Below are 14412 nucleotides of genomic sequence, written 5' to 3' on the forward strand. Positions count from 1 at the left end.
TGATAAAAATAGCTTCTATTACAGCACATTAAAAAAATAAAATCACCACATACAAACGATAACCTGTCCATCCCATACTTTCATTTCTTGTAACTTCTATTACATTTTTATCTTTGGAAGTAGTAAATTCTCCAATCCTGAACGTGGGTGTCTATTTTTCTCACCCAAGGGCCAACACAGTTCTTGCTCAAATTGGGTGCATTTGTGACTTTTCAACAGTGCCATCCGCCGTACCTAATTCTTCCAGGCCTTCAGTGAGCATCTCAGATGTTAGCTTCAATTCTTCCCAGGTCTTTAATAAATGTCATAAACGTCAGCCAGGACGCTTTTCTGAAGACAAGTTGTATTGGGTTCGGAGTCAGAAAGACCCCGTTCAGGGACTGCTAAGCGAACCTGCCAGGTTCGTCTCCCCGGGGCGGAATGGGGTCCCCTAGAGCCGCTACCCGCGTCACCCCACCCTCCGCTGCCGGGGACCCCGGCCGCGCCGGCGCGCACTTCTCCTGGGGGTCGGCAGGGGGCGCCCGCGGCGGCCAAGGCGCTGCGCACCCCCGCGGGGAGCCGGCACAGGGGGCGGGGAGAGAGGGAGGAGGAGCTGGAGGGGGCGCGGCTTCCTCCCCGTCGCGCCCGGGCGCCGGGCCTGCTTCTCCGCCTGGCGCAGGGCTGGCGGCCGGCGGGGGTCGCGGCGGCGGCGGCGGCGGCGGCGGGGGCGCTGGCGGGCCGTGGCCGGCGGGGGCCTGGCCCCGGCTCCGGGTGTTAGGAGACAAGATGGCGGCGGCGCTCTGGAGGCCGGTCTCCTCCTCTTCGCTCTCCTCCGCCCCGCCGCTCGCCGCCTCCTCCTCCTCGGTCTCCTCCTCCTCGTCCGCTGCCTCCTCCTCCTCCTGCAGCAGCACTAGAGACCGCCGAAGCGCCGGGTCGCTCTCCCGGAGCTCCGGAGGGGGATAGACCGGGCAGCTGCAGGCTCCGGCGACCGAGGCCGAGCTGGGGCCGGGGCGGGGACGGCGACGGCGGCGGCGGCGGCGGCGCCAGGTGGGGATGGGGTCGCAGACGCTGCAGATCCTCCGACAGGGGGTGTGGGCCGCGCTCAGCGGGGGCTGGTACTACGACCCACACCAGGCCACCTTCGTGAACGCGCTGCACCTCTACCTGTGGCTGTTTCTGCTGGGCCTGCCCTTCACCCTCTACATGGTGAGTGTTGGGGCGGGGAGCGGGTGGCTCCTTCCCCCTCCTGGCTGGCGGGGCAGCGCCCGCTTCCCAGAGTCCGCCGGCGGTCGCGCCTCCCGGGCTGGGCGCTGGGGTTGCGCCCTCTTCCTTTCCCGGGGCGCGCAGCCCACCGCCCCGCGCCCTGGCGCGCCCGGGGGCCGCAGCCCCGCTCGGTGGAGGCTCCCCTCCCCCATCCCTACTCCCCACTCTCTCCTCTTCAGGGCTTCCCCTGTGTCGGCGACGACTCGAGAAACGAGTCAACAGCAGCCCGCGCCTCCGCCCCCGTGCCTCCCGCCCGTTCACTGGGAAATAACAGCTTGCTAGGCCCCTTCTCAGGGGGTCCTTAACCTTTCCACCCGGATGGGCAAATCCCTGCTGGGCTCCCTGCCCTTGCTGTGTTGTGGAAGGCGCCGAGCGTTTTGCTCCTTTAGGGGACGCCGCATCCATCCTTGGCACGCTGGCTTATTTGCGCTCTGTTCCTCGGGCGCCTGGGCACCCCTGGGCACTCCCCTCACCCGCGGCGGTTCTCGCACCCGGTCGCCGGGGAGAATCCTTCCTCCACCTCGCCTCTGCTCCGCGTGCGGGCCTTGGGAGCGGGCCTAGGACGTGTGCCGCTCTGCTCGGAATGTGTTTGTGCGCCGTCCGGGCGCTCGCCCTCGTCTAGGTGGTGGTTGAAAACCTGGCTCTTAACCGTCATGCCTCTAAAAACATCGTTTTGCTTCCCACTGGCTCCTCTCCGTTCCGCTCTGTGGTCAGTGGCTGCGGTGTTTCCAGGCCAGCTTTGGGGGGAGGGAGCGGGGGAGATACGGGGAATCTGGCTGGCATTTCAGCGGATTTGTTTGGGTTGGTTCAAGGCCTGTGACTGATAGGAAAAAGGAAACTGCCGCCTGTTGCTGAATTCGTTACGATCAGCTTCTCTCGCTGATTTACGTTTTTAAGCGATATTTTCACTGAAAGTTGTTTAAGCGCCGTTTTTTTTTTTTTTTTTTTTTTTTTCTTTTTAAGGCACTTTAGGTTAGGGTGGGACATTAGGGTAACTAATCTGGTTAGAAATGATGCTCAAAGCTTCAGTTAAATTTTTAAAGTAACCGGAAGGGAGGAAAGGATAGTGACTTTTTATTTTAGGAGAATTCCTTTGATTATGTTTTTGCTAACTTTGTGGTTCTTCTCCGAGCTAGAATAGGTGCTGAGTTAGAAAAACTGGGAATATGACTACCAGAAGTGCCAAAGGCGAGAACACCCAATTCTTCCCGAAATGAAGCTCAGTTTCAATAACTGGAAGGAAAGTGTCTCCTTGGGGGAAGATGTGCTATATTTCACATTCTCAGGCAGATTCAGATTTTTCATTGAAATTGTTTTGAAGGGACCTGTTGTTTAAGGTAAAAAAGCCATTTAAAAAAATGCTGATGGCTTATGGCTTATTTTATTAGGGGACTTGTTCAGTCTTGTTGCATTCTGAAAATTTATTATGAAGTGTTATAATTTTAAATTAATTCTGGCCTAGGGAATTCTATTTGCACTACTCTACCTTCCAGGAATATGACATCACTAATGAACAGGTTAATTACTTTGGGTGTAAGAATCCTCAGGCTGTGTCACAGAGCTTTCATAACAGATTTATATCCAGGAGAATTGTAAATTTAAAACTGAAAATGATTCTTGAGAGGTAAAGATTAGTTGCAGTGTCCCAGTGTAAGTAAGGTTTCTTTGTTAGCACCTTTAGTTAACTGTGTGTGTCATGGTTAAGTCTCTGTGTGTAATTTACAAGCATGAGTAAAAGCATATTAGAGCAAACGGAAACCAATACATTCAGTTTACTTGCTTCATTTTGGGAATTTATTCAGTTAAATTTAATTCTCAAATATGTGAGTGTCTACTATGTACTAGATACTTTGCTGGGTTCTAGGAAAATAACATTGCTTCTCTGACCAATTCACGGTAGTTCCACTCTTCCCAAACATTTACAAAAAACTCTCTTTGATTCTTTTCTTTCTCTTTCTTCACATCCAGTCTGTCAGCAAATCTTGGGGGTTCTATCCTCAAAAGCTATCTTGACTCCAACTCATCATCACCAGCATCATCATCACTCCTTTGGTTCAAGCCACCATTCTCTCTCTCCTGGATTATTGCAGTGTTCTAATGAGGCATACTGCTTCCATTCTTTATTCTCTATTCTGCATACAGAAGTCTGTGATTCTTTCAGGTCACCTCACTCTTCTCCTCTCAGAGCCTACCCTCTTAGGTGTCTATCCCCCACCCCAACCACACACACATTGCCTTCCTACTATTCTTCCCACACAAGTCCGCTCCTGCCACAGGGCCTTTGGCTTGTTCTTCCCCCTCTGTCTGGAAGACTCCTCCCCTCCAGAGATCTGTGTGGCTTGCTCCACTTATTTCAGGTTTCTGGTATATGTAAGGCTTCTCCTGATACCCTATGTGAAATAATAACTTCTTCAGTTCTTAAAACACTTCCTAGTCCTCCTACCCTCTTTTTAAATAGTATAATACTTATCCCTAATTAATATATATTTATTTGGTTTATATCTTTATTATCTCATCAGAATATATGCTCTCTGAGGGCAGGAACTTTATTTTGTTCACTGCTGTATTCTCAGGCCCTAGCTAGATCAGTGCTAAACACATGGTAAGTACTTAGATATTAAATGAATGATGACAAGTGAACTAGACACAGCTTTTGCCCTCAAGGACTGTCAAGTCTAGCCTGGGAATAATGCAAAAGTACAACCATTAGAACTTTTATGAAACGGTGAGTAAAGAGTGACCCTGATCTTTACAGGCAAGGGATGAATCCTAGTCTACAGGTGATTAGCAAAGAGGATTTGTAAACATTTCAGGAAACATTCTAGTGCTATGGTATTGCAGTGGAGAGTTTGAAGTACATACCTAAAAGAAAGTAAAATCCAACATTCTGTGTAAAATAAAATTTCAAAAAATATATTATTATTTGTGTGCTCTTTTAGTAATAATTAGAATTGATAATGACTTTATTAAGTATATGTATAGGTTCTTTATCCCAAACCCTGTGTCCTTATGAGGCTTAGCTGCTAGTGACTTGTTTTGTGACCTTCTGCAGATGGGTGAGCTGTGAGCTGGGATTTACATGGAGCTTTCTGAAGCCAAAGCCGCTGTACCTGTTGCCTTTTTTTTTTCTTTTTTAAAAGACCCTAATTCTGTTTTTGTACACTGAGTTAGGAAAGAGTCTTAGAACTTTTTATGTAAGACTCACTTTTGCTATCTAGGAGCTTTTGTGGATACTTTGAAAGGTAGAATTTATAGTTTCTAGCAATTATGAAACTTTTAAGTAGTGCAAATCAAGAAGAAATTTTTTCTTCTTAATTCTGATTGTTTCCCTTAAGGTACTCACTCCCTTTTATCTCTCACTCCCTTTTATCTTCTTATAATTATTTTTGTATGTGACATGTCACAGATGGTGCGCTTTTTCAGGGTAGGTGACAGATTGGAATTTGTGTCTTGATTTTTGAATTTTGGTTTTGTTACTGATTGTTCTTTGGGCAAGACTCTAACTTTCTGAACCTTGATGTACTCATCTGTGAGATATTTCATGTGTATTTTGCAAGAAAATATTTGTGAAATAGAAGAAATTATTCACCTTCAGAGTGGCCTTCAGTAAATGTCATTTGAAAGAATGGCTAACTAGAAGTGTTTCCTGTATAATGCTGTATGACTGGAGGAGATTAGCTAGCTCTGGATTTATTAAGTCAAACCATTATTGTAACATATTGCTCAACATACTTTCGTCTGTAAAGAATTATATCCCTAGGTGATGAAATAGAACATTAAAATCTATTCATGTAAGTGGTCCTCAAGCTCTAGTTGACATCAGCATCACTTGACAATGTTAAAAATGTGCATATGTGCAAACCCATTCTGATTCAGTAGATCTGGAGTGTGGCCCATTAATTTGTATTTTATAAACATCCCACGTAAGTTCAAAGAATGTGATCAATATCCCTAAATCCCAGCCCCTGATTTATGTCCAGCTGCTACTCAGCGTATCCTCTCGGTTGTTTCAGAGGCATCTCAAAGGTGCATGTCCAAAAGCTTCTAAATTGCCCACTAAACCCACCTTCTCTACCACCCCCACAAAACTTTTTTTCTCAGTCTGTTATCTCAGTTAATAACACTATTTTGTATCTGGCTGCTAGTACTATTCCCTTCCCCCTCTCCTTATGAGCAAATCTTACCAGTTCTACTCTCAGAATATTTCAGACGTTCCTTTCCACTTCCGAGTCCATGCCGTTGTTTGTCTGTACTGCTGCCTTAGCCTCCTTGCTGGTCTTTGGCTTCTGTTGATGCCTCTTTACAATTCTTTCTCCACAAAGTAAAAGACATAAATCTGTTTGTGTCATTCCCTCTTTTTAATATCTTTTAATGATTTTCTTTAGTATTTAGAGTAAAATCTAGCATCCTTACCATGGCATCATCAAAGCCAATTCTGCCTTTGTTTCCAGTTTGTGCGGGTTTCCCACTGTACTCCAGTCACACTGGCCTTCTTTCTGTTACCTCAGCTTACTTAGCTTCTTCCTCTTGTAGGGCCTTTGCACATGCCGTGTCTTCTGAAAGGGTTCTCTCGTTTTTTATTCTTTGCAAGGCTGGCTGCCGCTTATTCTTTAGGGTTGGGCTTAAATATTATCTCCTTACAGAGGCCTAACCTGATAACCATAAATAGGTTCCCGCTCTTTTTTCCATCATTCCATCCTGTAACTTTCTTCCATAGTGCTTATCACAAACATATATTTATATCTTTGTTTATTTGTCTGTTCTTTCTCTCCCCACCCCCACCCCTCCCAACCCCCGTGTCTCCAGTGTCTACTTTACTGCTTGGCTCATATTAGTCTCTGAATGAAGGGTTATTAAATGAATTTTTATATAGGTGAACCTTCTTTGAACTTATCAACATAACAAATAGAGAACAGTTGGGGGTGGACAGAGTAGTCTACTAATTTGTTATATGGTGAAGCCATGCCTTATCTAAGGGTTAGTTTCAGTGTGGGTGTGCAAGGCAAAAATTAAGTATAGAATTACTGGAAAATACAGAATGACTCTTGAAAAACCCTTAAATCACTACAAGTGCAACTTATATGGCTCTTTGTGCACTTATACATACATGTATACACACATGATATATACAGTATTATATACTATATAAATTTATGGATAGATTGTATTCAGAAACTAAGTCATATAAAATTTAAAATGTATGGAAGTTTCAACTTTTTCTTCCTGGTTATCATCATTATCATTATTTTCTGTAGCTGATTTTTATCATCTGTATAATGATAAATACTTTATTATGATGATTTCTTTGAGGCGCTCAGGTCATTTTCTTGCCTAAAAATTTGAAAGTATTTAAAGTCATTATAAACAAGATTTAGTTGATGACTACAACAGAAATCTTCATATTTTAAAATTTATATTTCTTATGAAGTCAGAAAAGTTATTGTCCTATAAGTTAGTAGTTTAGCACATGATTATTTAGTATTAGAATATTTTCTGTGCCTTTAGGAAAAAGTGAATGAGTAGTGGATGGCCTATTTTGATTTAGCCTGTGCATTTTCTCACCAATATTTTCAATATTTGGTATCAAGGTGAATCTAATTATTTCCATAATTGGTGATGGCACAGACATAGCTCTTATCTGTCTGTTCTGTCACTTATAATAAATTAAGAGTACACTGTTCAAAGGTGGTTTACAAATGAAGTATCCAAAAAGCAGCCAGATTTTTTAGCTTGTAGAAAAGCTTGTGAATTTACAAAAACGGCAATTGATTCCTAAAATGTTCTGTCTTTTGTTACATAAAGATGGAATGTTTTCTGCCATTTGAGAAATGACTCCAAATCATAAAATCATTTGACATTTGGAAAACTAAGAAGGTTTCTATTTGTTTTCCAGCCTTTGAATACAGATTTAACTAAGTAGTTCTTTTCTTTAGCTGATTTTACTGAGAGTTAAATTTTCTAATATTTTATTATGAGAATTTTCAAGCATATAGAAAAGTTGAGAAAATTGTACCCACCCCCTGGATTTTACAGTTTTTTATATTATAATACATATGTTCATTTATGCATCCCTCTGTGTGCCTTTTTTAGGCGGATGCACATAAAGTAAGTTACAGACCTCAGTACAGAGCACCCCTAGACACTTCAGCAGGTGCACCATTAGCTCAAGTTCCAGGGGCACAAATCTTCAGTGAACCATTAATGAGTTTTGGTAAAAGCAAACACCTGTGTAGCACAAACCCCGCATGTTGTAGATTATTAGCATCACCCCAGATAGTTTCTGCTTGTTCTTCCCAGTTGGTCCTCTCACCTTTGTTCTGATTTCTTTTCATTATAAATTAGTTTATCCATTCTAGAACTTCATATAGATGGAATCATGTAGCATTTACTTTGTGTAAGCCTTCTTCACTCACATGTTTGAGATTCACCCATAGGTTGTATCAGTAGCTTGTTGTTTTTATGGCTGAGTAGTATTCCTTTGTATGAGTATACTACAATTTGTTCATCTTCTTACATTCTCCTGTAGATGAAGACCTAGGCTCTTTCCAGCTTTTCGCTATTTTGTATAAGGGTGTCACACCAACATCAGGGTAGGTTTTATCAGAACTCAAAGGCATTGAAAAACTTTATTGAATATCAAAACCCTTTTCTCTTTCCAAGTAAGACTATGTTTTAATTTAAAATAAATTAATAATTGCATACTGATATCCTCTCATTTCAATTTTAGTAGTCTTTAATACTCTACTTTCATTTGTTCAGTATTTTTCTTTGTCAATGCAGTAAAATCTTTTTCTTCAACTATTCTAATTTAGCTAAATCAGAAATTATAGATAAGTAAAAAGAAGAAAATAAAAACCATTGGTAATCACATCACCCCAGCCTGCAGAACATGTTAGTAACCAAAATGTATTTGGAGCTACAAATACTTACTTGACTTCTTTGCTTACAAAAATGAGCTCATAGAATTTGTACTGTTTGGAGGCCTTCTAGCTTCACTTGACTATAAATTGTGAATGTTTCCATGTGGGGGAAAAAGTGACTTTTTAATAGCTCTGTAGTAGACCGTAGTATAGATTCGTTACTGTGTATCTAATTTTCCTGTTACTGGTTGTGTAGGTTGTTTCTAGTTTTTAGTTATTTGGAAAACACTAGCATGAATATTCTTGTGGTTAAATCTTTGTACTGGTGTTTTGTATAAATTCCTAAAGATAGACTTGTTGAATTAAAGGATATGCCTATTTTCCTTTGATAAGTAATCATTCATTTTATAAACATTAAGTGAATCTTTATATTGAGAGAGAATATGAATGAGAGAATGAGGACTTGGTAGATAATAAGGCAGGGTTCCTGGGAAGGCAAAATAGGATTATGGTCCAGAAAGTAAAGGATCATCCTCAGAAAGGAAGAAGGAAGGAGGTAAAGATGAATGCTGATGAGGACGGGATAAACAGTTGATGGAAAAAGTTGAGGTTGATCTTTTATGATTTATGTAATCTCCTTGAAGTACAAAGTGAGTGTTTTCCGTTAAGGGTAACGGGGGAGGGGAAGGGGATAGTCAAAGTGTGAGGAAGATCCCCCAAATGTGAAATGCTATCCTTGCTGTTAGTGAGTGGGAAACTGAACTGACTGTTGATGGTAGGATTGCTGAGCAATTTTGAAGGTACCTTTGAGTTCAGAGTGTTGAAGAGGAATGTTCAGGAGAGATATTTGGGATAAAATTTACTTGGAAGTTATCAACATATAGATAAGATCTGGGGAGAAAGTATAACTCAATAAAATGAAAATGGCCTTGGACAGAATTCCAAGACCCAACAAGCACTTAAAAATCAGCAAAGGAGACAAGAAAGGTAGGAAAATGAAGAGAGAAACAGAGCCAAGGAAAGACAGTACAGGTGTACGTTGGAGATACTGTGGGTTCACTTCCAGACCACAGTAACGAAGCGAATATTGCAATAAAGCGAGTCACCCAAATTTTTTGGTTTCCCAGTGCATGGGTTATGGATGATAGTTATGTTTACACTATATTGTAACCTATTAAGTGTGCAGTACCACTATGTCTGGAAAAAAGTATACTGGCCAGTATACTTTTCACACCTGTAATTGCAACCACTCAGGAAGCTGAGGTGGGAGAAACACTAGAGCCCAGGAGTTCAAGGCTGCAGGGAGTTATGATCGTGAAACTGCACTCCAGCCTGGGTGACAGAGCAAGACTACGTGTCTAACAAATGAAAAATAAATAAAAAATGTAAAAAATATACATACCTTAATTAAAAATACTTTATTGCTAAAAATGCTAATTGTTATCTGAGCATTCAGCGAATTATAATCTTTTTGCTGTTTGAAGGTCTTTCCTTGGTGTTGATGGTTACTGACTGATCAGGGTGGTGGTTGTGGAAGGTTTGAGTAGCTGTTTCAGTTTCTTAAAATAAGATAACAATCAAGTTAGCCACATCAATTGGCTCTTCCTTTCATGAAAGGTTTCTCTGTAGCACAAAACGCTGTTTAGATGGCATTTTACTCACAGTAGAACTTCTTTCAAAACTGGAGTCAGTCCTCTCAAACCCTGCCACTACTTTCTCTATCAATTAAATTTATATAATAATCTAAATCTTTTGTTGTCATTTCAACAATGCTCATAGCATCTTCACCAGGAGTCGATTCCATCTCCAAAAACCACTTTATTTTCTCATCCATAAGAAGCAACTGCTCATTCGTTAAAGTTTTATCATGGGATCGCAGCAATTCAGTCACATCTTCAGGCTCCACTTCTAGTTCTCTTGCTATTTCTACCACATCTGCAGTTACTTCTTCCGCTGAAGTCTTCAACCCCTCAAAGTCATCCATGAGGGGTGGAATCAGCTTCTTTCAAATTTCTGTTAATGTTGATATTTTGACCTCCTCTCATGAATCATGAATGTTCTTAGTGACACCTAGAGTGATGAATCCTTTTGAGAAGGTCCAATTTATTTTGCTCAGCGCTATCAGAGGAATCCCTATCTATGGTAGGTAGAGCCTTATGAAATGTATTTCTTAAATACCCAGACTTGAAAGTTGGAATTACTCCTTGACCCATGGGCTCCAGAATGGATGTTGTGTTAGCAGGCATGAAAACAATGTTAATCTTCTTGTACGTATCCATTAAAGCTCTTGGGTGACTAGGTGCATTGTCAATGAGCAGTAATATTTTGAAAGGAATTTTTTTTTTTTTTTCCTGAGTAATAGGTCTTAACAGTGGGCTTCAAATATTCAACAAACCAGGCTGTAAACAGATGTGCTGTCATCTAGGCTTTGTTGTTCTATTTGTAGAGCACACGCTGAGTAGATTTACCATAATTCCTTAAAGTCCGAGGATTTTCAGAATGGCAGATGAACATTGGTTTCAACTTAAAGTCACCAGCTACATTCGCCCCTACCAAGAGAGTCAGCCTGCCCTTTGAAGCCAGGCATTGGCTTCTCCTGTTTAGCTGTGAAAGTCCTAGATGGCATCGTCTTCTACTAGAAGGCTGTTTTGTCTACATTGAAAATGTGTTGTTTAGTTTAGCCATCTTCATCAGTTACCTTAGCTTGATCTCCTGGATAACTTGCTGCAGTGTCTCCATCGGCTCTGGCTTCTTCACCTTGTTGTTTTTTGTTTTGTGTGGGGTTTTTTTTTTTTTTGAGACAGAGTCTTGCTGTGTTGCCCAGGCTAGAGTGCCCTGGCATCTGCCTAGCTCACAGCAACCTTGAACTCCTGGGTTCAAGCAATCCTCTTGCCTCAGTCTCCTGAGTAGCTAGGACCATAGGTGTGTGCCACCACACGTGGCTAAGTTTTTCTATTTTTAGTTGTCCAGCTAATTTCTTTCTATTTTTAGTAGAGACGGGTCTTGCTCTTGTTCATGCTGGTCTTGAACTCCTGACCTCCAGCCATCTTCCTGCCTCGGCCTCCCAGAGTGCTAGGATTACAGGTGTGAGCCACCATGCCCGGCCCACCTTGCACTTTTATGTTATGGAGACGGCTTCTTTCCTTAAACATCATCATGAACCAACCTCTGCTAGCTTCCAACTTTTCTTGTGATGCTTCTTCACCTCTCTTAACCTTCATAGAATTAAAGGGAGTTAGGGCCTCTCCTGGATTAGGCTTTAGTTTAAGAGAATGTTGTGGCTGGTTTGATCCAGACCACTCAAACTTTCTCTCTGTCAGCAGTAAGGCTGTTTTGCTTTCTTATTATTATTTGTGTGTTCACTGGAGTAGCACTTGTAATTTTCTTCAAGAGCTTCTTTGCATTCACAACTTGGCTAACTGGTTCAAGAGGCCTAACTTTGGTCTTAGTTTTTGACTTGCCTTTCCTCACTAAGCTTAATCATTTCTAGGTTTTGATTTAAAGTGAGATGTGTGACTCTTTAACTTGAACAGTCTTCAGCATTTTATATGGATGGGCTTTGTGGCACCCCAAAACAGTTACAATGGTAACATCAGAGATCACTGTAACAGATATAATATTAATGAAAAAGTTTGAAATATTTTGGGAATTACTGAAATGTGACTCAGAGACATGAAGTGAGCGAGCACATGCCGTAGGAAAAGTGAAGCCAATAGACTTGCTCCATACAGGGTCGCCACAACCCTTCAAGTTGTAAACAATGTAGTATCTGCTAAGCCCAATAAAAAGGGGTCTTTCTGCATTTTCAAAAGAAGAGATTGGTCAAAAATGACAAATTGCTCTCCAGGAAGGTAGTTGTAATTTAAATTTCCATCAACATTATTAAGAGTACTTGTCTTCCTACCCTTTTGCAACATTTTCCAAAACAGAGTGTTATTGTAAATTTCTTATTCAATGGAATGTTGAATAAAACCATTTCACTTTCATAAGTCTTTGATAATAGGCAGACTTTCTCTTAAACTTTTTAATTCAAACTTCTTTTAGTCCAAATTAAGGATGTTTATTGCACTAACACATATCACATAACAAATTTGATCTGATTTTTCCTCCTCTTGGTACTCAGATTTTCACAGCAGGTAACTTGATAAGCAGAGATGTTTCTTTAAGAGAGACTGATTGCTTCCTTCTGTTACTTAATCTGAGTTAAACGATTTTCCTGTGTCTGTGAGCAAAGCTGGAGAGGGTGAGAATTATCTGGTAGGTGGAGTAGGACACCTGGGAGTAGTAACACTAGAGTAGCATAGACCAAAGATATGGAAAAGGGAAGAGTACAACAAACGTGTAGATTTTACTACTGTTGACTTCTTGAACAATAAAATAAGTAGCTACTGATTCTGGTTCCTCTGCTGCTTCTGCCTGTCCCCGCAAAAAAGATTAGATGCTTTATTTGGTAGAATTGCAGAACAGTTTAGAGATCTTCCTTTGTTGTTGGAACCTGAATAGTAGTTATCTTTTATAACTTGCACCACTGGTGCTAGTTGCTTTGTGTTACAGGGAAGGAAACAAAACCTAGGGAAAAGCAAGCCATTTTCTTTTGAGGTTTTAATGGGAGGGAAAAACTACTGTTCTACAGAGCTTTGTACAAACCAAGTACAAAGAACCCTGAGTGCCAGCTGCCCTGAGAATAGGCAGGAAGATTAGTCATAAATTTGAGAAGCTTGAATCACGTATCTGGCTGTTTTCCTTCCCTTCCTCACTTCTTGTTTAAGTATTGTCTAGACATAAACTAAACAGGTATAATGACCATAGTTATCATCTTTAAAAATTTACATTTTAATATAATCTTAGATTTACAGAAAAGTTGCAAAGATGGTACAGAGAGTTCCCATATGCCCTTCACCCAGCTCCTTCTAATATTAGAATGTTACATAACCATGGTTCTTTTATAAAAATTATGAAATTAACATTGGCATAGTACTATTAACAGACATCATACTTTATTTGGATTTCATCAGTTGTACATTTTCTATTTCAAGATTCAATCCAGGATATTGTGTTGCAGTTAGTATCATCATCTTTAGTAAGGTTGGCTGGCTTATGTTTTTCCTTAATATGGGTTTCTATTCTTTGAGGAATTATACAATGTGTAACAACTTATCAAATGTATCTTATAAAAATAATCAGTAAAAGATTTTAAGGCTTTGATAGATTCATTTTAGATGGACAAAAAAGGAGAGTATTCTGAATATTTTTGAATTGTGTATTGACCTCTAACATGTATTTTATTTAGGCTGTTTTAAAACTGAGATATTTTACATATGAGGAATTGTGTAAAATGAAATAATTCTAAGTTGAAAAAGACTTTAGACCTCATTTAGGGCAGAACGGGCACCTGTCTCTTAGCTTCCTGTATAATGCTGTTTTTCCTAATTTATAAATTAGAGGCTATGAGACAAGTACACAGCCATATTACAAGGTAGAATATGAATAATTATGTGTGATAAAGTGTTCAGGAATTGGAAGTAATTCCTAGAATTCTTTATGCAGAGGATATTCATACTTTCAAAACATTTTCTGGGCTGGGTGTGGTGGCTCATGCCTGTAATCCTAGCTCTCTGAGAGGCTGAGGTGGGTGGATCGTTTGAGCTCAGGAGTTCGAGACCAGCCTGAGCAAGAGCTAGACCCCGTCTCTACTAAAAAAATAGAAAGAAATTAGCTGGACAACTAAAAAAATATATATAAAAAATTAGCCGGGCATGGTGGTGCATGCCTGTAGTTCCAGCTACTTGGGAGGATTGCGTGAGCCCAGGAGTTTGAGGTTGCTGTGAGCTAGGCTGACTGACGCCAGGGCACTCTAGCCTGGGCAACAGAGTGAGACTCTGTCTCAAAACAAAACATTTCCTGTGTGCTGGGCACTGTGGTAGGCCCTATGGTGGGACTTCTATGAGGTTTGTTATTCGTGCTGAAATAGCATTTCCATAGTCTTCCCACTGGGCAAGATGGGGAACAAATGAATATTTGTTCTGGGGAAAGATTATTAATTAAAAGAATAGATGTTCTTGGGTATAGTGTTTTGCTCTGCTGTCAAGTATTTAATATATCCAATACGTTAAGTGTTTCTCAGTGATTTATTTTTTAACTTCTGAGATATTATTTATGTTCATAACATTACCATTTCTGGCATGTATCTGGAACAGTTAAAGAAAGGATGTAAAAACAAACAAGAAGTCCCAAATAAACCAATTATCATTTACATTTAACAGTATTCTATTTTATTTATCCCAGAAATATACATTACACGTGATTTCCA

The 14412-nt window shown here is 40.9% G+C and overlaps 1 protein-coding gene across 3 annotated transcripts in view; it reads left to right on the forward strand.

Annotated features, from left to right (window-relative positions):
- The first annotated feature begins 641 nt into the window (after positions 1–641).
- The window catches only part of PCNX1 (pecanex 1), a 159144-nt gene continuing 145373 nt past the window's right edge, over positions 642–14412 (forward strand). For 2 of the 3 annotated variants that reach the window (XM_069488441.1, XM_069488445.1), the window contains exon 1: positions 642–1185. In XM_069488441.1, the coding sequence (XP_069344542.1) occupies positions 1033–1185 (153 nt within the window). In that variant the 5' untranslated portion in view covers positions 642–1032. The remainder of the gene's footprint in view (positions 1186–14412) is intronic. The other variant, XM_069488444.1, reaches the window with a different exon arrangement.

The sequence above is a fragment of the Eulemur rufifrons genome, chromosome 2 (assembly GCF_041146395.1).
Source record: "Eulemur rufifrons isolate Redbay chromosome 2, OSU_ERuf_1, whole genome shotgun sequence".
Classification (NCBI taxonomy): domain Eukaryota; kingdom Metazoa; phylum Chordata; class Mammalia; order Primates; family Lemuridae; genus Eulemur; species Eulemur rufifrons.